This window comes from Amphibalanus amphitrite, unplaced genomic scaffold, assembly GCF_019059575.1.
Source record: "Amphibalanus amphitrite isolate SeventyFive unplaced genomic scaffold, NRLGWU_Aamphi_draft 001980F_arrow, whole genome shotgun sequence".
Classification (NCBI taxonomy): Eukaryota; Metazoa; Arthropoda; class Thecostraca; order Balanomorpha; family Balanidae; genus Amphibalanus; species Amphibalanus amphitrite.
Window position 1 is genome coordinate 20,313 of NW_024883473.1, and position 26,676 is coordinate 46,988.

At 56.4% G+C, this 26,676-nt stretch overlaps 1 protein-coding gene across 1 annotated transcript; it reads right to left on the minus strand.

Moving 5' to 3' along the window:
• Positions 1 to 389: 389 nt before the first annotated feature.
• LOC122375999 (mothers against decapentaplegic homolog 6-like) lies at positions 390 to 24,353 on the minus strand. The gene is made up of 5 exons (XM_043355622.1): positions 23,790 to 24,353; positions 14,547 to 14,618; positions 13,818 to 13,880; positions 2,142 to 2,339; positions 390 to 1,089 (listed from the first exon to the last, which is right to left on the minus strand). Exons 1-5 carry the CDS (start codon positions 24,250 to 24,252, stop codon positions 752 to 754), a joined length of 1,134 nt encoding a protein of 377 aa, XP_043211557.1. The 5' UTR covers positions 24,253 to 24,353; the 3' UTR covers positions 390 to 751.
• Between the last annotated feature and the right edge of the window lie 2,323 nt (positions 24,354 to 26,676).

The following is a 26,676-nucleotide window of genomic DNA, read 5'->3' on the forward strand; positions in this document are numbered from 1 at the left end:
TAGTGTGCAAGATGTATAGTTTATGGTAGGACCCGGTTGGACCCGTCATAAAATTTCCAGGAACCGGTCTGGACCCATATGGCTCCAGACTGGTTCTTTGGACCGGGTCCTCGGGTCCACATTTTGCCACCTCTAGTCGCAACCTAGCGAAGACAGGGAAAAACGAAAGACATGGTTTGCTGACAGTCACAGTCACTTTCTGCAACGACAGAAGCTCTAATACCTTGATCCATGGCAGTTCGGCTTCATTCGTCTCAATCGAACAGGCTATCCTAGCCTGGAAGACTCACACTGTTCTGCACATACCTACATGAACGAACACTGAACGTCAATCGCACGTGACACGATTGTTGGCGCTTCACTGTAGCCGCCGAAACACACCCGTCAGATCTCAGTAGCAAATGTATTCCTCATATAAATTTGTACATAACATCCGATTGCATCACACAATTGGCTAGCGAGTAGCCAGAACCGGCCTGCGGCAGGGACTGATGAGACGACTCGACCCACCGACGACTAGCTGCCGGGGACTGAGCGCGCACCCCCGCCGACACCCCCTCCCCATCCCTCCCCTCCCCGCCCCACGTTCACAGGAAGGCACGGCACAGGAAGCACCTGTTTCGCTCGCAGCGCCGGGCCGCGGCGCGAGCAGCCTCGGCCGCGACAGGAGCGCCCCCTGCGCGCGGAATAACGACCAGATCTCAGTGCGCGGACCGACGACAGCGCCACCTGCAGCGCCTGACTAGTGCCGTCACCGCCACCCGTCTATTGGCAGAGTGAAACACAACTCCAGGTGGCACGGACACTCGAGCAGCGTCCGTCGCTTGTACGCGGCGCCCCAGCCCTTGGCGAAGCTGACCACTGCCGTGCGCGGGTCGCGCAGTTCGTGGTGGGCGTCACCGGACCGCCGGCGGGCCTGGTACTCTGTCCAGGAGAACACGAGCACGGAGTAGCCGGGCGGCAGTTTGTGGACGGCCTCCGAGGCTGGCGATCCCTCCGGCGGGTCCAGGGTGGGGCTGGAGACGAACAGCGGCTTCTGACTGCGGTTGTACAGCCAGACACCGGATGGCTCCAGACTCAGGCTCAGACCTGTCAACAGAGCGGGCACACGTGGTCAGATTCGCTGGGTGCATGGTGACAGGGGCACGAGGTCAGATTGGCACGTGGGCTGTGGCCGTACCGCCACTCAACGCAGATAGCATCTCGCCCAACACTGCCGTAGTAAATCTGTCTCATCGAGCTGTCTGAGAGCAGATTACGCCGATACCAATACGACTCCACTTAAAATGTGATATATACGATGCCAATTTAGTGGCGTCCCGTCCAATTCATCAACATCGATTTAGCAAACAGTTCAGCGGCTGAGTCGAAGTTCCTATCAGAAGCCACGCCGGGGAATGCGAGCAATTCGAGTCAGTACCATCCAAACCATAACTGAACGTCCATCTGCCAGCAGTTAGCGTGGGCGGGCGTCGCGCGGTGGACGGAGGCACGCGACTCAGTGGCGAACATAAACTGAGCAGCGTGGCCGGGCGGCCTAGGAATGCGCCCGGGGGTGGGTCACTCCCCTCCGTCCCCGTTCCACCCCCGACTCTCCCCTGGAGACAGTCATGTCCGGACTGCGGTCAGAGTGCGTGACTGCACCCTGACTCAGCGCGGCCCCGCGCGCACAGGGTGGGTTCCAGCCCGCGGCACCGTCCGCTCAACTGGGGTCCGACCCCCGACGAACGCGCCCCGGTCCACTGGTCAATATAGGGGGCTGGCTCCGCCCTGGGGGCTGACTCAGCGTCGCCACTGATCCGGTGACCGTCACCGCCAGGTAACAAGGCATTTCCGTGAACAGCCACCCTGCGTACCGCGAAACAGGACCATTGCTTCCGACACTCTAACATCAAACAGCGACTGCTCGCCTCATACCGGCCTAGACCAAGCAGCATCCTATCGGCGTTTCCCTGCATCTACGATCCAGTGCGCTCTATACAAAGCCAGGATATCCCTCCAAATCGAACTTCCCCATCTAACCAGTCCAACGCGTTCCCAGTCCCAGTGGCAGTCCCTAACTACCTAGTCCAACGCGTTCAACTCCCATTTCCTACTCCTCCTCCACCCACCCCATACCTCCGAACCTCCACTCCTCATACCTGCACCGATCTGCGGTCGAGTCTTGCGCACGTCCGGCTCCGGGTTGGGGTGTTGGCCACAGACGTCCGACAGTGCCACGCCATCCTCGTGAGGCAGGTTGTAGAACACATTCTGGACGGGACCGCGGGCGTGCCAATCGGGACCGACGCGTCGCTTTCGTTCCCGGTAGAGCAGCCGACACCAGGTGCGCTGGGAGTCTGTGGGAAAAGAGCGCGGTCAGGTCAGATTCAGATAACAGGCGAGAAGTCAGAGTTGGGGGACTGAGGTGAGTTCAGAGGGTTGGAAAGACAAAGAGACAGAGACAGACGGGACGAGCTGATAACACTGACAGAATGACAGACAAACAGACAGGCAGACAAACAGACTGACAGGGAGACAGACAGAGAGACTGACCAACAGACAGACCGACTGACCGACCGGCAGACAGACAGACCGACCGACAGACAGACAGACCAGGCTGACAGGCTGACGAACAGACAGACCGACTGATCGACCAACCGAACGACAGACCGACAGACAAATGGTAATTAAGTCAAGCAGTCGATGGTCGGTCAGATCATGAAAATCAAATGCAAAACCAGGCAGCATACGACAGTGAGGCCACGAAATATTCATGAAAACCTCGTAGCAGGAGCCTGTCTGAGCTACGTTGTAGTCTCAGTCCCGTGCAAAGCAAAGGGGCCCTCGAGGGCCACGGTATACTTCTATTGTAAATATTGACATACTCCAGCCTCTGGTCAGGCGTTGTGGTATACACCCAGACAGAATAAAAACCGTCTGTGTATTTCGTGATTCACCGCGCTCCGACAGCCATGGATGGAAAACGTCGTGCATTGCCCTGATGTCCGATATGTAAAATGAATAATTCCGGTATGAACCGACTTATGTATACAAGGGCCACACCGTACTGGGTTCGTCTATGAGCGGTCAGCCCGTGTGACGCGACTCAGACATTTCCTGCGCACTCTATGTAGTCGGCTCCCTCGCCGCTCTGCAGAAGTAATCTGGCTCGCACGTCCAATCAGCACCACACAGCAGCCTCCGACGCCAGTAAATCCCGCTGTGTTCCGCCCAGCGGAGCGTTCGCTGCTGTCAGCGACCCGGGGCCGACATTCTCTGCCGCCACCCCGCCCACCCCGCCCACCCCGCCTGTCCGGCGCCCGGCCGGGACAATGTGTTCGTCTGCGGCGGCCTGCTCTGCGCTCCCCGTTCCCCAGCGTCTCTGGAGCGGCCGCAGACGCGGCGGGCGTCTCCCAGTCGGCCAGCCGGCCGGCGCCCTCCTGTCGGCTGTCACATCCCGACCTATCGGAGCCATCGCGGTCGTATCGGCCGGCCGGTCGGCGCCGGGGCCGGGACGGGTCGGCCGCCCGACGGAGACGAACAGCGGAGAGCGGCGGCGCCGGCGGGACGCCGAGCCCACCCTGTGTCGGCGTCGACGCGACGCGGTGGCGGCGGCGCTGCCAAGCGGCCGGCGCCACGGCGTCACCCAACGTCAGTGGCGCCGTCGGGACCGGCAGCCAGCGGCCGGCGGCTCCGCCGGCCGCCGACACCGACGAGCGGCCGCCGAGACGCAGATGACCCCGGCGCCGACACAGCGCGCCCCGACCGCCTTTGTATCTCAGGCTACAGCGCAGGAAAACAGGGACAGATACGGCCCGGCCGGCGATGTGGGGTCAGGTAGGCCACGACGGGGTAGATAGACGCCACTGCGTTGAAACTCACCTGGTAGGTATTTACCGAGGCCAGGTTCCCAATCTCTTGCGAAAAAGAGATGAAGAATGCAGTGCATTTGGATTAGGTAGGCATAACTCTCAAAAAGGAGTGCACGATCTGGATCGTGTGATAACATTCGTTTTGGTTAGCATTCCTCGCGTGCAGCTTCAATTCGTGACAGACTGCGACATTTGATACAATTGTTTCGCATTATTCGGAATGCAAGCACGTTCCAAAAGTGACGATGATAGAGCTTCATAAAAGCAAGAATAGAAATAAGTTGCTCATAACTTTTGTTATTCGTATCAATGATGCAGATCAAGACAGCACTCTGTAACAAACGCGAATGCATTTTATCTCGCATACTTACCGCTAGATGTCGCTAGCACCGAACGCCTGCAGGTATGCTGTGCCGCAACACTTCGTGCTAAAGGCCGTGCCGCTGGACGGCGAAAAAGGAACTCGTTTAGCTTCGGCACACGTCAAATTGTTCCCCAGATGACCAGAAGAACACACTTATCTGTCCCTGGCCATGCTTGTTCATTCTGTCGCTCATATCTCAAATATACGCAGAATCCAATAGTTCCGCTCCCGACCGAAGTCTGCCTGCCGCGGTGGTGCAGCGCTCCAGGCCCCGGCCGGTACACGGGCGGCGCGGGTCCGTGTTATTACACAGTGTTACCAGTGGCGTGTCGGCGGCGCTCGGTGGCGCCACCCCGTCGCCGTCCGGTCGCGCCCGGCGCAGTGTTTAGCCCTCGTCTGGCGTGTTAAGTGCACATTCCAACCGGTCTGCCGGCGCTCGGTCGGTCGGTCGGTCGGTCGCTCGGTCGGTCGGAGTCGGCGGGTTCCCTCTCCACCCGGATGTGCCCCGTCTCGGCGAGGCGCGGCTGAGTAACGCGTCCATTGCAGAGCACGGCACGCCGCCTAAGTCGGTAGGCACGCGGCCACCGGTCAGCGGCGCCGGCCGTCTGCAGTCGGCGCCCCCGGCCGGCGCCACACGCCGCAGCTGTGACCCGCTGCCTATGAATTAGCGGCCGAATCCGCGTCCGGCGCCGGCGGCAGGCACGGCTCGGCTGCCGGCGCCTTGCGCCATCCGCTGAGTTCCCTGATCGGATCTCTCGGGCGCCGGGTTCCGGGTGAGCAGTTCCAGTTCACAGGCGCCGCCGCCGCCGCCGCAGACGCCAGACGCCAGACGCCCGCCAGTTTCCTCCATTGCTGACGGTAACGGACTCAAACAAGTTCACCAGACTTTTCTCCTGAGAAGCGAACACGCACCGACTTCCATGCTAACCGCAATAAGTAAAGCCAAACAGCTACGTTTTAACCTGAACAGCCCGAGCTTTTTCATGAACAGCGCCGCTTGGGGCTCCCTCCAGCGCTTGGCCATCCATCATTTGGAGCTGCGTCGGTGCTGGCAGGCCCTCTCGGCTGCTGCCAGAGCCGCCGCCGTCGCCGGCCAGTTGTCGACCGTCCGCTCCTGACCTTCCACGCGCCGGCCAGCCATAAAGAGCGGCCACGGCATGCGGCCGGGCCCATTATCAGATGCTTCCCAGCCAGTAGTTGGGCGCGGCGCCGCGCGGTGGCAGCACCGTCTGTCTCTGAGCGGCGTGCCGTCCCGTCCGCGCGGCGGCCGCGGCGGCGCAGGACCGGGGTCATGGCCCGTCGGTCGCGGGGCCGCCCAGAGGTCACGGTCGGCCCATATGCATTTCCGGCGGCCTCAGCCGGCGGCACAGAACACAGGCCAGCGGGACAGAGACACCAAACAGAGGGCCTCGCCGGAACCCGGCTCGCTGCTGTGCTCCCGGCCATGCTGGAGAATGGGAGGTCGCCGTTGAGTCCGTGGCTGTCACCGCTGCCAGTCGGCGCCTGGGGCGGCTGTCGGCAGCCGCTCCAGCTGACACAGATTGCCACCGGCCGGCTGATCCGCCGACTTGGGACGGATCACGGCATCGGTCGGCCGCTGACATTATCAGCAGGGCGGGAGGCGCCAGCGGGGGTCCAGACGGTCCATATGGGTCCTCACGCGAGCATCATTCTGGGGCACAGGCTAGCCCGTGTTTCATCATCCATCGATTGTTCTGCTTCCATCAACCGCGAAGACGGATACAGCGGAGGAAATCAAACGGAAAACGATAACAGTAATCGAACATAATAGTCCAGCCGGCGCCCCCGCTCTGGCACCAGCCTAGGCGGTACCCTCCGAGGCTCGTGCCGTTCCGGATCCCGTTCGGGGCCTCTATTCGTATCCCAGTCCCGTCTGAGACTGCCGCTGCCGGAGCCGGCATCCCAAGGTCTGGGCCGGCGGAAGGCCCAGGGTTGGAAAAAACCCGGGTTTTTCATTAAAACCCACTGGGTAGTGGGTTTTATTCGGGTTTTATGTGGGCTTTTTGGGTTTTTCATGTATGTTGGGCCGTTGAGCATAATATGTGTTCGCGTCACAATACGACACCTACCGTGACAGTAAACAATGTTGTTGAATCTGCACTGCAAGTAAAGATCATCGTTCTTTCTACAACCTTTATTAACAGCCTCATTACTTCAGTACATTTTGTGATGAGAGAACAATCGTCAACAGAGAATAGATTGAGGCTGCAATGTAATAATAATCACACTTTTGCATCCATCAGATGATGTAACTTCTGAACTAGAACGAGTTTCGATTACTTCTGAACTCGTTAACTATTTAAAGCAATGGAAGCTGCTGGATTATAGTCGAGTGCTCAACGTTTGCACACTTGGCTACGCAGCACGTTTGTTCACACGTCCTTTCCCTCATCATCACCACCACCACTCCTCGTCGCTTTTTAGGAGCGAGTAGCACTTGGCCAGCTTCGCTGCCTTTTGCACTCCCAGTCGGTTCCGTATCTTACTGTGAACGTTTCCCAGGGTAGAGAAGGACCTCTCGATGCTGGCAGAGCTGCACGGCACCGACTGGACCTGCTCCATGAGCTGAGTGAACTCCTCTGGCACCGCATCTGCACTCTCTGACTTCTTCATCCTGTTGCACAGGATTCTCCACCATGCACCGGGCTTTACAGTTGAAGTTGACGTTTCGTTAAACAATGCCTTGGGCAGTTTGGGATCCTTCGCTTCAAACAGGAGCAGTGGACCAACGAACGCGGGGTTCCGCCCCTCCAGCCACGTGTGGACTTCATCTTCCTGCTTAGCTGACAGCTTCTCGCCCCTATACACAGGGTGTAGCTTGTAAGCTACCAGATGCACTGGTTTCAGCCATTGCTGAAACCTCTTCTGGATGGCAGGTCTGTGAGACTCCAGTTCTGAGTTGGCTAGTAGCTGCATCCACACATCCACGCCCTCAGCCGCACAGCATGCATCAGACTGCAGTCGGTTCAGTGCTGCTGCTACTGCGATCAGCTGTTTCTCCAGGTGTGTAGCTGACCGGTACACGCCACTGTTTTCAACGATCCTTTTGATTTTGTCGTCAATTTCTTCCTCGTGCTCTGTCGCGATATTCACATAGTGAGGGTAGTTGCGCACGTATGTCTTGACGCACTCTTCATGGCTCAACCAGCGCGTTTCGTTTGGCAGCTGTGGTTTAACAGATGTTGGCTTCTCAGCTAGCCAAGCCGCTGGAAGGTGATGATTCCGGAAGTACTTCTGCACTTCAACGATCTGGCCTATGAGAGGCTTGGGAGAGATTTCCTGCAGCGCGAGATTGACGTAGTGTGCTGCGCACCCAAGCGTGATGAATCCTGGTCGAAGCTCTTCCAGAATCTTCCTCACCGCTACCATCTTCGCTTCGTTGTCGCTGACGTAGCCCACCACAGTGCATCCGTACTCTTTCTCGCACCGCTTGATCTCCTCGTCAGCAAGCTGGGCGATGCACTGTGCTGTCTTCTTGTTTGTGCCTGTGTCGACGGCACCGACAAAGTACGATTTATCTCCAGTATGGAGACAGGATCCTATCACTGGCTGGTTCTGGACATTGGACCAGCCGTCTTGAACCAGAATTACGTTTTTTCCTACTAGTTGCTGACGTAGCTTCCCTTCGCACTCATCCGACACTGTGTCCAGAAGATGACCTGCCAGTTCTTTACGTCCCGGTGCGACATACGTCCCTCCACGTGTCATTTCGATGAACTTTCGCATCTGAGGGTTGTCAGCCGCATTGAAAGCGATATTACCCGCATATATGCCACGGGCGTACTGCTCGTCCAGTTTTTTCTTCATTGCGCCTGTCGTGCGAACCATCCATTTGTCCAGCTTGGGTGCGGTGGTGGGCTCTTCCACGTCCTGCTCATCTTCAGCGTCGTCCCTCCGCCTCTTTGAATTGCGACACTTTTCGAGATGCACTCGCACCCTCTCGATCTTCTTGCTCACCTCCGTCTCGCACTGTTTGCATCTCACTTTATTAGGGTCTTCAATCTCTTCAAACAAGTCCCATTCCTTGGCTTTGCTCCTGCCGGGTCGATACGCCGCCATGTTTCAGGATATTGCAGCTACAACACTGAAAGCGGTGAAGAAGGACACACAACACTCCTCGCGTGATGGGCTGGTCCTCAGGACTGCATCAGCTCATGGACGCCGCGCCCCAGCGCCGCGATCATCAGATGACCGGCGCCGCCATAGGATCCGTCCGGCCGCCATCGGACACCGACTGCGCCCTGCAGTCCTGGCGCCGCTGCAATGGGTTCACAGTCCATAGATGACACTTTTGGTTTACGGTTCACTCCCCTTGAAGATACACAAACCTGGTTTCTTGCGGCAGTTCAAGAACACCTTTTTTGGTAAAAAACCCGGAGTGGGTTATTTCGATGAAAAACCCATAGAAAAACCCAAAAAACCCGGGCAGTGGGTAATGGGCAGTGCCAACCCTGGCGGAAGCCACTCCCCTCCAGCTCGGGGGCATTTCTGCCGACTAGAAAGGACGCACGCGCCGTTTGGGGGAGGGGGGTCCCACAGCGCGCGCCGGGAGGGCTCTCATCAGACACACCCAGCGCGCTGGCGGGTGACCGGTCATGACGGCAGCGCGGCCGAGCACCGCTGAACCTGCCGAGGGACCTGTCGCGGCCGACGCTACTCCCGGAGGAGACACTGGGACACGCCACACCGACAGAGAGCCGATACAGCGCTCCGGCGTCACCGCATACCGCTAGGTGGGAGGTCCGGCGCCGCTGACGGGCTGCGCCGGTCGGCGGCGGTCGGCGGCGCCAGTCGCGCTGATGTCACCGGCCGCGCGGCGGCAGACTGTCGCCTGTCGCGCTCACTCAGACGCGCCCGGGGCCGGCAGCCGATGGATGGCCGTTCACGGTCCGGTACACGGTCCCCGGCGCCGGACCGCGGGCTGCAATCGCGCGCCGCCCCGACGGCCCCCAATGTTTGAACTCGGTTATGGTCGTCCGCCGCCGGCCAAAGTCCAGGCCAAAGAGCGGTGGCGGCGACGCCAAACTATTGTACCGCAGCAGATGGTGTTGTCCAGTGTGACTACCAGATGTCACCACTGGAGGTCAAACTGTGAGCGGTGGCCGTCCGTCACCAGCACGACATCAATTTATGAGCCTTCACCGTCTGTCACCATGCCAGAGGTCGGGTCACAGACTCTGTCGTCAGCCGGTGCAGGTCGCGGGTTTTGTCGTCAGGCAGAGGTTTGCTCACCGTGACCTCCGTGGTCCGGTGAGGTCACACTCCCTCACCACGAGAGCTGAGGTCAGGTGGGAGGTCAGTCTGTGACCGTGTGGGGCGGGCGCCGGAAGCCGTCGGTACCGGCTCGGCGCCGCTGCGGGCCCGTTACTCGGCGCGGTGGCGCCGGCGCGTCGCCGCAGACCGTGCCTATCAGTCGGCATCACTTCCGAACCGAGCCGGTCCTAATACGGCGCTCAGTTATGCGGCTCAGCAGCGGCGGCGGCAGCAGGAGCGGCGGGTGGCGGCAGCAGAGAAAACGGCGGCGGCGGCGGCGGCGGCGGCCCTGACCCCACCAGAGACACCGGACCGACGGTGGTGACCTCACCGAGCGTCGCCAGTGGCGTCACAAACCGCCGGTATTGCCGCAAAAGTCGCCAGTCGACATTGCGGGCCGACATTGAGAGCGATGTGGCTGCATCTAAGCCGATTTCAACATGTATTGTGTGAATTTTGTCCGCATTAGTGGTTTTTGGAAACCACCAGACTGAACCAAAAGTTGAGTTTACGATGGCGTTTAACAGCTTTCGACAGCTCACAAATCAACAAGTGCAAATGAGCACTTAACTTCTAATTAAATGTTTTCGGAAAGGACAGGCGAGGCGACTGGCTCATATGACCATCTGGTTCGGCCTATTGGCAGACAGTCGGATAAACATGTTGAGATAACCATTAAATAAATACGGGTACGTTTGACATAGCCAAAACGACACTCAAGTCGCTGGCAGCCCATTAGAAGGCTGTGAGCTTGCAGGTTTTGGCCAGATCAGGTGCAAAAAGCAAATTAAATGGAAAAAGTATCATCTCAATACCTAACAAGATTTTCCCATCACATGCCGTTCCGATTAGTCAATGTCTCATAAAACATGTTGCTGTGCGTTTATTAACGCCAGCCCGATTCCATCCGAACATCGGACGACATTCTGCTAAGGCCTAAGAGTTGTGAGCGAACATATCTTCGAATGCCTCAGCTCCCACTGATCCGTTTGTACACTTAGCTAATCACTCGAGCTCCTATTTCAAATATTGCATTAGCCATGACTCATGTATGCACTGGGTCTGGCGGCGTACAAACGCGCCTATCTGACGCACCCGGGAGGAGCCCCTGCACCTTGGGCGCCGTGTCCGGCCGTGGCGGACAACACCTGCTGACGTCACGGGCCGTCTAGTGGCCGGCGCCGTCCGCCGGTCGCTGCCGGCGTATCACGCGCCATCGGCGGCGCCGACTGTGTCTGTGCGGCCGGCGCGCCGCCGCCGACGGGCGCCGATAGCCTGGTATCGGTCAGCGGGGCAGCGGCGGCTCTGCACCGACCACTGCACACTCGCTGGCACCTATCGAGACACGAGTGGGTGCGGGCCGGGCCGGGCCGGCCGTGGGCCCCGCGAGGGTGCGCTGAGCGCTCGGTAATGACCGAGCAGCCGTCACTGTTTATAGCGTACCGTCGACATGACCAGCGCCCAGCGGGAGCGGCCGGGGGGAACCAGGCGGGGGGGGGGGGGCAGCGGTCGACTGCAGACGACGGGCGCGGCCAGTGGACAGCGATTTCGGCTGCGCCTATGCCGGCCGCCACTGTCTCAGTCGCGTGAGTCTGACCGGTTGTGTGTTAAATGCGCAAAACACACCGGGTGTGTCAGAGATCGACACCGTGGCGCCACGGCTGCACGCGGACCAGCACGGGCGGCCCGTGATTCATCTGCAGAGCTTTCCGGCGGCCGGGCGCCACTTGGCATGCGCGGTCAACTGTCAGTGGCCTAAACCGACCTGGTAATTGTATGCAACATGCATAATATTTGTACATCGATTCAGCGGGCGCCGGACCGCCTTTGAGGCTCGGCCACGTGTGCCGCGCTGGACCACTCGGACCGGGCTGTGGCACCACATAAATCACCCCTGCGTGTGACGTCACAGGCCCCATCTGACGTCACACCTGGTCTCGTGCGGTGACGTCACCGGTGCGGCTGTCTCGGCGGCGCCGGCCGGGCGGCGGGCGGCGCCGGCCGCCGGCTGGCTGGCAGCCAACAGGGCACGGCGCCGCGGCCACGGCGGACGGCGGTCGGCGGCCGGCCCGCGTCCCGCCGCGCCGGCCGGCCGAGGGCACGGCCGAGGCCCAGCGCCCGCGCCGCCCGCCCCGCCGGCCGCTCGGCCGTAGTGCCGGGTCGTACCGCCGGCACGTCCGACCTTGCAAGGACGGCACGGCCCTATCGGCGTGCTGCCTGCTCCGGTGATAGCGACGGAACACGGGAATAACCCACGCCGGCAGCGGAGCCGGTCGCAAATCGGGCATCGGATGACCTGACCACAGCTACAGGGCCGCGGCGGATACGTGCGGCCGGGCGGGTACGAGCGGTAGGGCGGACCCTTCCAGCCAACGTTCGATAGGATACCTACCAGTCAGGAGCGAGCGGCGACCGACCGAGGCGTCGGCTAGCACCGACGGCAGAACAGCGAGCTCTCTGCCAGCTGAAACGACCACCAGAAACAGCTCTGACGTCACCGAGAAGAGCTGGCTGAAACAGCAGCCTGTTGAATCACCGGCTGAAACATCACCAACCGATTCGCCGTGCCAACGGGCCGGGCCCGACCGCTTCCACACAGGACATGGCGCCACTGACCATGGAAAACCGGCAATCGGACAATAGCCGCAGACGGATTTAGCATCCACAACACAGTAAAATAAGCCCGGTGGTAAAGCACACCGTACTGGCAACTTGTCAAACAGGAAACCGCGAACATTTGAGCAACACTGACACCACGTCGTAGTGATACGGTGACAACTGCGGGAGATGCACCGTCGACCACAATTGAGGGAGCCGACGACAGTAGCCCGAGCATTGGACGATAGCGATATACCACCACCTCCGGCTCCGTCAGACAGGGGGGCCCAGAGCACCTCCGGCTCCTGGCGCCGACGGACCACCGGCAAACGTCGGCGACAGCCAGACTGAGCCCGCGCCGGCTGAGCCGAGTTGAACCCGACTGAGCCGAGCTGAGTCGCAGAGAGATGCGCTGAGCCTCTCTGAGTCGCATGAGCCGGCCCAGAGACGAGCTGAGTGGCTGACGACACAAGACAGAGGCCGGCGGCGCGGGCAATTAGAGCGGCACTTGGCCGAGCGCGCGCGACACGGCACGGAGCGCTGATACGGCTAATCTAATGCGCTGCCGGCTCCGATATCGCAGAGACTCGAGAGGCCGCGTACGAGAGAGCCAGATTCCCGAAAACTGTAACGGCCGCAGGAGAGTGAGTCGCGCTCATGACGTCCCTCTTCAGGCATGGCGCCAATGCAGGTCGCGAGGCGGTCCCCACGCCGATTCAGTACAAAACCACGTCATACAGACCATCAAACCACTCGCCGCCGACGCTCGGGTTCGTCCCATGAGGCGACATCGTCTGACCACCCCTCTTCCTCGTCGCTGGCGGAGTCCACAGTCACACCAAGGCCGGCGACACCAGCCGGCAAAACTCGCCCGAGCTGGTCACTGGTCAGTCGAGTGACGCGCCTTTTGCCGCTGGTGAGACGCCGCCATGCCGCGACGAACGCCCTGGCGGCGGCGAGGAGCGGGTACCGACCGGCAATGCGATGAAATCCCACGCGTCGCCGGCCTGCGGCGGCCTTGGCGGGGCGCGGGCACGGCCCGTCTCCGCTGCGAGCGGCCTTCCCGAGCGGCTGGCGCCGGCGGGACGGCAGGCCTGCGGCTGACACGGCCGTGGCGCCGCACGGTCAGCACGGCGTGCCGACTGGCAGCGGTACGGCACGGTACGATCTGGTACGGTAAGGTAAGGCAAACGGTACCACGCGGCACGGCGCGCTGACTGGGAGCGGTATGGCACGGTCCGGACTGGTACGGTGAGGTAAGGTAAACGGTACAGCACAGCGCGGTACTCTAACGTACGGTACCTCACGGCACGGAGTGGCACGGCGCGGTATGACATCGTACGGTACCTCACGGCTCGGTGTGACACGGCGCGGTATGACATCGTACGGCACGGTACGGTACCACGAAAGGCACAATACGGCGAGCCGACCGCCCGGCCGGGGCTTGGTACGGCACGGCACGGCATGGGACGGTATCATAAAGTACGGTACGGCGCGCCGCCCGCCTTGGGCTCGGTACATAGGGTACGGTACCGTACAGCGCGGCGAGCTGCCTGCCCGGTCGTGGCCCAGTACGGTACCGTACACGGCACGGCATGGCACGGCACGGATGCTACGATAGCCCACGAAACTGATAATCACACCACGCGGTGCCTGGAGAAAAGACTGGCAAAACAGTGTGGTAAACACCCAGCACGATCACGTTTAGAGTGGCGGTCAGAACTCACCATCGCAGCTGGAGTAGGTGCCTCCGGTCGTCAGCGATTCGGGTACCACCGTCTCCGATTCACCTGTGAACGCAGGGGTGCGTCAGTGGAAGACCAGGGTGATGGACGCGTATCGGGCGTCACTGTAGGACATGCAGCCGAGTGAAAGAACGAATGAGCTCCGTCGGCGCCAAAAGAACCGGTTTTCAGACATTTTACAGAAAACAAAACGGTCGAGTCGGAATAGCTGTTCTTTTTAGACAGGTCCGCCGGCAAATTCCAGCACGAATGACCACACTCAGGCAAACTCAGCTGCCAAAACACACATCAGTCGAGACGGCAGCTCACTACGAAGGCTGTGAAAGCGCGGCGGCCGATCGGCGCCGACCGGCTTTGACAGCGCTGACCGGCGGCCGACGGGCTGTGACAGCTCGGGGCGGCATCAGATAAGCTGCGGCAGCCTTTGGCGGCGGCCGGCTGACGCCGCGCTCGGCCGCCTGGCCCCCGCGGCCGAGCGGCGCCGCGGCGCCACCGAGCGTGCCAGCCGCACCCACTTGAAATTCATAACCGGCCGGTCGGACAGGAATGCGCCAGTGGCCTTCTGGGCCCTATCGGAGGCGGTATTTTACGATACAAACTGAGCGCCGGGCGCCGGCCGGTCGGTCGCTCGGTGGACCGGCCGGCCGGCCGGGCCGCTGCGTGTGCTCGCGGCCGGCCGCTCCGCGGTCAGGCTCGCCGTGGGGTACTCACCAGAGAGGCAGCGCTCGGCAGGCAGACTGGACAGCTTTGTTCCGGACACAGGTGGCGGCGAACTCTCTGGAACTGAGGGAGACAGCGGTCAGGCGGCTGCAGCGCAAACACTGCGCAGTGGGATTCTGGGTTACACACTACACAAGGGCGTTCTCTAAGCTCATGGCTCGACCCCATCCCGCCACGTGCCGGATGTTATCCCAGCCGGGCGCGTCGGTGCTTCCCTTTCATGGCCGTGAGGAGGCGCGCCGCTCTCCATTCACACGCTCCGGCGGCTCCGGCGGCGGGCTGCGGCCGCCCCATTCACCACCGACCCTGGTGCAGTGCCGGCCGATCAGACCGGACCGGACCGGACCGGCGGCGGTCCGGCGCCGCTGCAGAGCGTGTCATTGGCGGTGCAGCGCGGGCCCCGCTACTGCGCCGGCCGCCAGACGGCCGCCCTCAGCGGTGGCGCCACACAATGTCGCAGCGCGCTGCGCCAGGAATGTGCTAATCCGCCGGGCCGGAGACGAGCCGCCACCCGGCCATGAAACCCGTCGTGGTGCGCGCGCGGTCGTCCGCCGGCGCACGCCGCTCCCGAGCCCCTCTCCGTCGGCTGCCGCCGCGCCGTCCGGGGGCGGCGCCGGCCGGCCACACCTGACGCGGGCCCCGCGGGGGAGGGGCGCGCCGCCGACCGGCCCGGCCGGACGCGACGCAGGCCGCAGCCGACCGCCGGCCACGGCCCAGGGGACCAGTGATCATCCAGCCGGACAAAAACTGACCAATTAGCGAGCATGTGTGGCGCCGATTCACGCATTTCAGGCAGTAGCACTACCTGAAATGCGTGAAATTTTGGATTTCATCTGGTTGTCCATCTACCTTGATAGATTTTTGGAGTCAGCCTGTCCTATCCCGACTAAAAATGCCTGTTGGACCCGTCCATGTGGCCAGTGGCCTCAATTGTGTTGTGTGATACCTAATATTGGACCACCATTTTCCTAACTTTGTGAATGCATGAAACATTGAACGGATAGGAACGAAATGAAAACACAGACTATCATTCAATCATCTCATCAAACCAATCAATCGTCGAAAATAGATATTTAGCATTTCACGGATCAGGTTCTTCCAAGTCCCTTCGCCTGCATGGCTTACGTTGCAAGAAAAAAAATGGTTGTAGAAAAATAGTGAGCTCAGACTTCTCTTGAAACATGAAAGCCATGCTTCGCCGCTCTTCGTTCTGACATTTCTTTTTTCGTTAAAATTTTGCGGGTTCAAAGGTATTGCGCCGCAACGAGCCCACTGCACAGTTCACAAGAAAATGCTGCCCCGCAATGCACCCTGCAGAGATATGCTGTTCCGCAATGCACCCTGCAGAGATATGCTGTTCCGCAGGGCACATTTGATGAATCGATAGGGACACTGGCCGGTGCGACTGCTTTCGCTGAATTGTGGTATGAATCTGAAATGATTGATGGCCGGTGACTGCCAACGTCGCATCTGGGCCGTCCCGAGAGCTCGCCGTGCGCACGGCCTCCATTGGAGCGGACGGGCCCAGGCCGGTCGGGTTGGGATAGTCGGCTCAGCGCAGACCGCCCCCCGATCACAAGCACCGCCCGGCCGTGAGTCACACGACTCAGGAGGCTCATAAACTGAACAGCGCCACTCGACAGAAATCAAATAAGTTGGAGTGATCCATGCTTGATGATCATACAAAGTTATCATAAATATGCATGCATGACGTGTTTCACCGAATGTTTATTCTCCTATGCCTAGTGAGTGTGCTCCATTGCTTGATAGATATGTAGTCCATGAGCATTGGCCATGTCGAGGTTCGTTCCAGGGTTGTGCTTGACTCATGAGTCGAGTCAGAAATTTGACTCAACTCTGACTCAACTGAGTCAGATTTGAGTCGAGTCGGATAAAATTGACAGCTGTTGAGTTGAGTCAGAGTTGAGTCGGACAAAAATATTAAGGCGTTGAGTTGAGTCAGAGTTGAGTCAGTAAAATAACTTTTGACATTGAGTTGAGTCAAACATTTAGGAACATGAGTCAGCTGACTCAACTTTCTAGAAACAAGCTTTCATTCCCCCCCCGCTTAATAACTTAGCCCTGGCCTTGCTGCCGGATTTTTTCACCCCCCCCCCCCCCGCTCAACAACTTTTTTATCTCTGAGTCAATTTGAGTCAACTGACTTGACTCAACAAAAAAAATTGAGTCAAGTTTGAGTCGACTCATATTTTCATTGAGCCACTTGAGTCATGAGTCGAGTCAAGGAAAAAAATCAGCTCTTTGTTTGAGTCAGAGTTGAGTCAGGGCTTTCTTAAGTTGAATGATGAGTGGAGTCGGCAAATTTTTTTGAGTCGAGCACAACCCTGGTTCGTTCGTTATTTTTTTATTAGATACCAGTAAAACGCCTTTTGGGCGAAGAACGAGCGAGCGAGATAGTGAGCCCTGCACGTGCGGAAGGGCGATAGGGTACTTCCAACGGGCTTAAAGCACCCTTCTAACCGGTCGCTAGCGGTGTGCCAAATTTGAACGCAATCGGCCCAGCCGTTCCTGAGATCTGGAAGCGGCATTCTGCACGTGCGCACGTGCAAACGGGGTCCAAAATGACTTTTGCACGGCACCCTACTAACCGGTCCCCAACCGTGTACCAAATTTGAGCGCAATCGGCCCAGCCGTTCTCGAGATCTGGAAACGCCCCCTGCACGTGCGCACGTGCAGTAGCACCCTAACCGCAACACATGGGAATGCATTGCCTTGTGGGTGCCTACCTGTATGCCAAGTTTCAGCGAAATCGCCCCAGTAATTACCGAGTTACTGAAATGGGAACTAATTTGGCACCTCTTATTGTTGTATTTTGCACGTGCAGTGGGGGTCACTCACATAGATGAAGAGTATCCGACCTTTGGTAGAAGGGATGCAGCTACCCTATAAAAATGACCGCAAGACAATCGCTCAAGCCGCTGCTGAGATATGGGCCTCTCAAAATCATTACTTTTGCAAAACTGCTTGAACACCCTTGACTTTTCACGTGGCACGTGCCACGGCGGTCACTGAGATGTATCAAAAGTAGTCAATTACGGGGTAGAAGGGATGGGGCTACCCAGCAAAAAAGACCGCAGGCCATTCGGTCCAGCGGTTGCTGAGATATAAGCCTCTCAAAAGCGTTACAGGCCGGGCCGGGCCGGGCCGGGCCGGGCCGGGCCGCTCATACTGAGATTTTTCCGTTATATTGAAAAGACTTCGCTTCGCTCGCTGCGCTCGCTCGCTCGTAATAAAGCACTTCAGCGCCAGTCTCATGAATCCTAACCATACCAATTACAAACCCAACCAAAACCAGGACAGAATGTTATTTTTAGCCAATCACAGTCCTAATGAAATATTCCAAATAAATTTTCAATGTTCGGGTTTGATTATGCCACAATGCAAGTTCCATGTGGCGTGTCCACTGTTCAGTATTTTTAGGCATGCTGCTTTATGCTATTCAAAATGATTGCGTGCGGTGTTGAAAGGAAGCACAAGTAAATACGTCAATTTTAATTGAGCTGGTCCGCCCTCCTTATGCGGTAGGTACTCGCGTTTCGTTTTAGAGCAATAGATACCTAACCTGTGCAAACAGTTTCAGAAGCAAACGCAGTGGGTATGCTGCAACAGCGCTCACAAACGGTCTAGTATCAATAAATTATTAGCAATGCAAACATGCTGCGGAGCATAGTTAAACACTTTATTGAGACAATATATAATGGAGGTTTAGGAGAAAGGTCGCAGGAAAATAAAGGAAAAAAATTATAAAATAATCGAAGCGCCAATGCAAAGGAACACGTCATAGCCTTAACCACCCTATGCAGACATACATTTCGCATAATGACCCAGGTCATATTAGATTGAGGCCTCCGGCACAGTCCCCTTTTAAAAACAATAGACGCAAAGTGAGTAACGTTATATGCACGCTGTTTATTTGAGTATCTCTCTAATGTATTCAGAGTGCGTCGGCCGCAGTCCGGTGCAGCCGTGGGTCAGCAGTGTGTGCGCGACTGGCTGAGTCACTCAGTCGGACCGCCGGCGCCCCACTCACCGGCCGGGCCCGTCTCTGACGGCGCCGCTCGCCCCGGTCCGCGGCGGCGGCGGCGGCCTTCCCACCCAGACAGCACTGGCGCCAGTCTCCGCTTCCGCGCCGCCACCGCTGGCGCCAGCCGGCGGGCGGCGGCGGCGGCGGCGGCGGCCGGGGCGGGGGCGGCGGGAAGTGTGTGTGTGGCACACTGGACGGAGCGCGCCTCCGGCACAGCCTCTGCAGCCGGTCAGCGGGACGCAGTGTGACCCGGTGCCACCGCGGCGCCGAGGTGTGAATCAATACCGGCGGACCAAGCCGGACGACCTGGCGGGCCGTGCACGGCCACCGGCTCTGGTCAAATAGAACGGGCGGGGCCGCGGCGCGCCCTACCCAGCACGCGCTCGGGCCGTGACGTCACTCTGACCGTGTCCCGTCCGCGGTCAGAGGATGGAGTCTGTCCATCTGTACCTACAGCGTTCCGGGAGGATAAGGGGTGACGCCCGCACTCCGCCCGCATTCTGCAGTAGAGGAAAGATAAGCGTCGCGTAACTAGCAACAGTGTATAGGTCGCTCCAGACAGCAATTGGACCACATGAGTCAATCGCCCGGAAAGCTTCGATGGGTGGGCCAACACGCTTTTGGGAAAGCTGAAGTCGTTGACATCCAGGCGAAAAAGAGTTCGAACTGGCAACGGCTGTATATTAACAGCATTGTTGCGAAAAGCTATAAATGTAGTCATAAAAGTTACTGCCGCGGATATAAAAAGTTCAATATAACAGCGGGCTAGTATTGCACTGGAGCAGTGTCCCAGCGCCTGCCCGATCCACGTTCCCACATAAATACAGCGTGCGTCGCGGCAATAGCGACCATTTCTAGTTCAGAAGTAGAACAAAAGCCAGTCATGACATCCAGACTCGTTCAAAAGCCAATGTTCTCAGCCACGAACACAAGTCACGGGACCAGAGTTTGCCTCCGACATACGCGAAACAAAGGAGACAAGTGTGGTTTTTTACCGGTCGCAATGTTCTACCTGTGGCTCGAAGAGCCGCTGCGAGTGACGCCCAGATTAGGTACAGCAGCTACTGTCGCCGGTCCTGGGCCGTACACAGGACCAGCTCCGGCCCCGTCTGGAGCCCACAGCGCCGCCCCAGCCCGGCGCCGGCTGTAAATGGTACGGTAATACGTCCACCCAACACGACGGCCACCATCGAAACAATTGCATCAGCATTGCCGCGATTGGCGGCACCTCGAGGACGCAGTGCGCAGTGGCGCAGGCGGCGGCGGCGGCGGGAAAATTTACCGGTCCGCTCGCGGCCGATACAAAATGACCGGTTTGACACAGCCCGCGCCAAAATAGTCGACGACCACGCAACGGAAGCCTTTGTATGGTGCCGCCGCACACACAGTCGAAATGCGGCGTCGTAAAGTGAGGCGCCCCAGTCAAGGATATATACTAATAACGAGTGGTACCTGAATAATAATTTTTCGTCACGTAACGCACGCGTTATATGGCAAGTTCAAGAACAGGCATTCCGTATGTGGCCGTGTCATTGTAAATTAAGTTCAGTGAATTGAACATCCAACTAAACATACCGTTCACCTTAAATTTAATCAATTTAGCGTATGATGCGCCTGCGTCAGTAAGCTATTTCTCGTCTACCACACTGCGTAGCGCAAATGTTTGGAACTAGAACAACAATCGGCAATAGCAAAACAATGTATCTGAGAACGCTAGTTGAGCATACCTGGAAGAGTTGGGTGGCCTCCGAAATAAGCGCTCAGCTCAGATACAGTCAGGTTTCATGGAGAGCCTTCAGTGAGACCGCTGTTCGTCCAAAAATGTTTGCACTAAACAACAGCTACTGTTATTAAGAGCACCTCTCAGAATGCGCCAAACGCCCAAGCATTTCAACCAGCATCGGCCAGGTATGAATGAATAATGAAAATGAATGAACATACGCCGACACGGCCACAGGATAACCGCGCCGCTCACCACCGGTTGCATCCCACGGCTCGCGTCATGCAACGCTCGACATGGCGATCATTTTTGAACGCTTCTTTGAAGTGACAACGGAGCGTGACACGTGCGCTGTCCTGAGCGTCCCACCGCCCGCTCAGTACCTCGAACGGCACGTCATCGGCGAGATACTCGTCTCGGGAGCCGATTCAAAAGGCGCCACCGCTCGGCAGAATGGAGATGGTACTCAGAAAACACGTGGGGCGAAATGCAGAGTGGAGCTCAAGTAACGGACTGTGGCATACCGTGAAGACGGTGAGGTGAACTTCACGGAATTTAGATCTCATAGAGAAAGTGTCACTTTGGTCAGTGACCGAGCAGCGTGAGAATGTGGAAACTTGTGTGAATCGGGACATCGCTAGTTACGCGCTGAACGATTAGACGTGAAATAGTGAACATTCAGGATAAGCATAAAACAATATTTAGGAAGATCACCGATATTCACTAATTCAGCTTCAAGGGACACTCCCACCTTAACATTAGTTTTGAGTTGAGATAGCCAAATTGGTGGCCATGGCCTGCAAATACCGGTTTGGGCACTCACAACATCGAAAAATGCTTTAATTCGAAGATATGGAATTTCAAACTTGCAGTTTTCGGATTCTAAGGGGCTAATGCATTGGAATGCCCCCTTAGAATTTGTGACGTCAGCGGAGATCTAACGATTTTTAAATCTTAGACTAAAACCATCGTTAACACGTGGTGGTATACGCTGCTTTGCGCGCAATGTCTGCCGCACTTTAAGGCTGCCAAATTATTGCTTCCAAATAAAGTCGCTAGTAACAGGGGAGATCCCAAAAAGTAAACAAAAGTAAAAGCCTAATATCTTGAAAACCAGTGAATATTTTTCGGTGAAATTTGGTAGATATTCGTTTTCGCTCTTTCTGAACCAAGGGACATCACTTTCATGCCAATTCATTAACTTTTTTGAAGGTGGGAGGGTCCCTTTCACGTAGCCCACGAAATAAAACAATTGTTTTAATTAACATAGTGCATTTAATGTGATCATGAGTGCCCTAGTAATTTTGTCATGGCAAAAATGCAGCAGTTATGAGCATTGCCCATCAGCAGAGGTGCAATAACCGTCTCTAATGTGCCATTGTGCCATTGCAATTGAGCCATTTAAATGGACGCTCAATTTATGACCAATCGATGAATACCAAAAGGTCATGCAAAAACAACTGATTTTAGTGATAAGGTTTTCAAAAAGCTATACTACTGACATCACCAGATTTGAAACTTATCTAAATGATCTCTAAAAACGGTGATGACCCCACCAAAAAAGTACGCATAAAAATTGTCTACATAAGTAGCAGTAATACACGTTTCACTCAATAATCTCTATTCCCAAGCCATTTGGTGCGCCATAAAGGCGTGTCACACTGAGCAAAGAATGCCTGATAATGCGGAACAGGAACGATCAACACCACACCCCGGTATTCGACGGCACTTCCAAAGCTCCGCCAGCAGGGGAGGGGGTTGGAGAGGGGCACACCCGCGGGACAGGCACCACAGGAGCCGACACAGCGGCTGACCTCGTCTCCAGCTTAATGAAGCGGCATTTTCCCGCCGCGATGACGTATTTACTAGCGCGATCGTGAGTGGCTCGTTTTTCGACCGGCCCGGTTCCGGCCTGGAAATCCCAGCGGTCAGAGTCGGACCGAGCACAACTGGACGGCCGCGCACCAGAGGCGCCGCAGCGTGAATTAGCTGTGTATGAATCAGTGAGGTATCGATGGATCAGCTGCAGTCCATTGCTTTGGAATCACGACACCCGAACACACGGAGTTCCGGTTCTTGATCAATTAGACTGAGGCCCATGCTCCGGCAAGTGTCAGGAACCTCGTCGATAGACGGTTTTAAGCCCGCGTGTCAACTATTTCGATGAGTTTTGCGTAGGATTCAATTTCCAACACCAACAGCCCCGTCGACAGAAGCCGGACGGCAAGAGGCTTAGAACTGCGTACTAAATGATATACCGTCCACACCACCGCACTGTTGAGTAACCCAGCACCTGTGTGGGTACACACACTGACAGGAAGAATAACCGAGTACATAAAATATCGTTTTTCCGTAAGAGCCGGTCCGGTCTGGAATGGACAAAGTGTGTAAAAAGCGCCTGTCAGGCGGACGGGACGCCGATAAAATTCCACTGGGCGACGGCCGCCTTTGGAGCGAGCGGCCACCGGTCCTCGCCCGGGGCCAGGCGAGCTGGTTGGCCGCCGCCGCGGACCTGGCCCAGTAGAATTCAGAGCGCGTGGCCCGTGTCGAAACACAGTACACATTTACATGTCGCTAAAGCAAACGCTGCACCGGCCCTGTCAAAATAAGGTCATGTGTTTCGTGTACTCGGATGGTGGACTACATAACGTGGGCACGGGGACGACTATCGCCTCCCACTGAGCGCCCTCATATTGGTCGGACCGTTCCGCTGGTTTTACCGAGCATCGCGTGATCACGGTAGGTCAGGCAGCCGACGGTATGGATCCCGGTATGGGCTGAGAATTTCGGGAGCTGAACAGTTATGAGCCGGCCAAGTATGAGCTAGCCCGCGGGCATCATGAAGCGTCAATTCCAACTTCTACGCCTAGAAACCTGATTCGATTCCATCCATGATGGTCTTGCAGTTGAGGGAAATGTGGCGCCGGGGATCGCCAGAAACGTTTGTCTGTACGGCCCATACCACAAAACAAGCGACATCATACGTCCTACGTTCAGTGTCACTGTGTTTGAGGTTATGCAGGTACGGGATAGTGACCAATAGATACAAACGGACTTGCGAAAGTCAAACAAATGCTCCTCATGGCGAGAAACGACAGAGAACCAAACACACTCGGCTTCATGCGGTGCATGAGCCAGCTCAAGTGGGCAGATAAGCAAGCCGTTTGTATAGTCCCGAGTGAAATATTTTATCAACGCCTGCAAACGTTGACTTTGAGTCATTGGTAAATTTGTGAATGTTTCTGTCGCCCAAGATGTTTAATGACAGATATTTGAGAGACAGATGATAAGCACCAACAATACCAGGAATGTATGTTCGGTTGGTATGACACACGGAATTCAGTCACAGCGCAAAGACAGTGCGACCAAGAGGACAGCATTACAAGATCAACATCTGATGAGATTACCAAGGCCGCAACACGGCGGCCGAATGCAGATAAGCTGACGGCAACACTGCTGCATGGCTCACCTTGAGAGTAGACTCGGCTCCAGTGGTAGGGATTGATGCAATCATGGCAGTCACCACTGGCGCCGTGACAGACGAACAGCCGCCGCAGCCGGCTCTGGCAGTCCACCTCTGGCCAGCGGAAGTAGCGACAGAACAGCACAACAGGCGTGGCACTCTTCGACCTGAGAACGTACTCGTTTTTCGGCACGGTCACACACGAGCCCAGGGCGTCGCCCCGGCTCTCAATCACTTCACACAGCATCTTCAGCGCGTCGAGTTCGAGCGTATTGAGCACGCTCCTGACCAGTGTCCGCTCGGCCGCCTCGCCATTGGCGCTGGCCGGGCTCCTGTCGGCCTCGGCGCCGGCACCCCTGTCCGGTCGCACTGTGTCCGTCGCGTCGCCGTCGGCATCGCACACGCGCCACCTCAGGAGCCGCTCGATGCGCTTTTGCTTATGAATCGGAAGCATGAATTTCCTCCACATCAGCGCGACACATAGTGCCGGGTCAGCGGAGACGGGATGTCGCGCGCGCACACCACACGGTCAGCCGGCGCCGGCGGCTCGCTCGCGTCTGTTGTGGCCGCCGCCGCGAGGCCCGCTCGCTGCCCGGCGCGTGGAGCGGCGCCGTGTTGCTGGGCCGGCGCGCGGGGGGCTCGGGCGCGCCGGCGCCGTCCGCCCGTGAGCGGCCGCGGCCGGCCGGCGCCAGCACTCAAAACAATAGCCGACCATCAATAACGTCAGCTAATGACCGCCATCGGCCGGGATAAGTACACCGGCGGCGGCGTCTGCGACTGGCGCCCGATGACGCCGGTCAGGTCGGGTCGCAGTCGCCCCGGGCGCGCGCGGTGTCGGGTGCGCTCGGAGGATTTCGTTTGCAGCTGGCTCGCAGTATCGTTTTACGGCAGCCACATTCCGGCGGCAAGAGGTTGCCGCTCGAGAAGACAGTGAAACAAACATGCGGTTGGATGCAACTGTGTTTTGCCTTCGAGTGTGATTGAGATTTGAGCAGTTGGAATGATCTTATATAACAAGCAACATACAAGGCTTACTTCGTAAATCAAAGCGGCGTTCAAAAAGGCGTCAGAATTTTGAAGAATAACAAGACTTTTGTAGTGACAGGTCAAGGCCATGTCACCAGGAGTCATTGATTTCAAAGTTAACAGATCGAACTTGGAAAAAAGAGTCTTTTTGGAAAAAATTCGTTGTCTTTTTGTGCTAAACCATCCCAGAACGCATTAGATAGATTTTTTGTTTGCTAGAATTTCCTCAGATGGCATATTTTTTTTAGACATTGCAACGGTTTGGCCTTCAGAGGACAAAGGCCGTCAAAATGTATTGAAAACTTTTTCCGGTAAAAGTTTTATCACATGCTTCAACATTTTTAGCTATCCGTATCGCGTTTCACCCGCCAATGCGAGCTCGAATTACCAATACTTTCTGATTTCTCAAGGTTTTCTTGAATATTTGACCCTGGGTCATACTCATAGTCATGACGTGATCAGAAAAGGTAATTTAGCTTAACCCGGTCGGGCCCGCGGGGTAGTCCCAACCACCGCAACCGGGGGAGGGCCCTCCCCCCCCCCCCCCGTCTACCTCCGTGAATAAGGGAGCTAAGAAAACAAAAGCGGTACCAAGGTACCAAACGAAAGGTCTTTACGACTTACGAGACGATCCTAAGGCACCTAAAATTGTTGACCTTAGGTCGATTTTCAGGGTCAGAGGTCATTGGTCAAGGTCTAAGGCAAAAGCCTGCATATGCCATGTGTATTGTGAATTAATAGCCGTTTTCATGACAGGCTATCTGGCGAATGCACCTAATTTGACCAAATATGCACCTTAGCTTTTTTACAGCAAATGATCTTTATTTTATGAATTTATTTCAGTATTTTAATCGATGTCTCTGATAATTTGACAAAGTATGCATATAAGCAATAAGTGCAACCCTAACTGATAGCTACTAAGAGACAAGATGAACCCAATTTGACCAAATCTGCACCTAATCTGCACCAGATATGCACCAAATGTGTACCAGATGGCCGTCGTGAAAACGGCTAGTATCAAAGTAAGTGTTTCAACTTTCAGAGGACGGCAGGAAACATTAAACCGGCAAAAATGGGTGTAAAACGAGAGAAAAGAATCTGAAAATTCCGATGATGTGCCCAACACTTAACCCACGCATGACTGGGGGGGGCTCTACAGAGCCCCCCCCCCCCCACCTCATGTTTTTCAGCAATATCTTCTAAACCGTTTGACAGATCAACACGAAACTTGCGTTACCCTCAGAGGAATCAATTTTACACCTTGTGTTAAAATTTCAACTTTCTAGCTACCATAGTTTAGCCGGAAATGACGTCAGAGTGACGTCATGTCGGCCGATTTTCATGCAAAATACTGAAATACGGCAAACGCTCTCAAGAGCTCAGTTTTAAAGCTAGATCCATTTTTTTTGCATGAGTGGACTACAAATACACGTAGTTATCGAACTGCTATCTCGAATTTTCGAAATTTTGAAAATTTTGAAAAATATTTATTTTTCAATTACAAAAACATATTTATTGATTTTTTTTCAAAAAGTTTTTGACTTTTCGCAAAAACCGGAATATATGTGATAGAACACACACTGATGAACTACATTTGCATGTTTTCGCCCAATATCTTCAAAAATAGCCAAGTTATTCGCATTATTGTCAAAATTTTACAATTTTATGTTTTTTCAAATCCATTTTTCAGTACGTTTTTGACGTCGTACAGCAATATAAATGGCACCATCATGTTCCTGAGCTCAAACTGCATCTGATAGGCACCTTTTTGTTGACAAATTTCATTTTCAAAATTTGACCTTTTCTGACCTGAAAGTGACCTGACCTCCGGTAAATTCAGCTGACAATGATCTCAAATGACACAGAC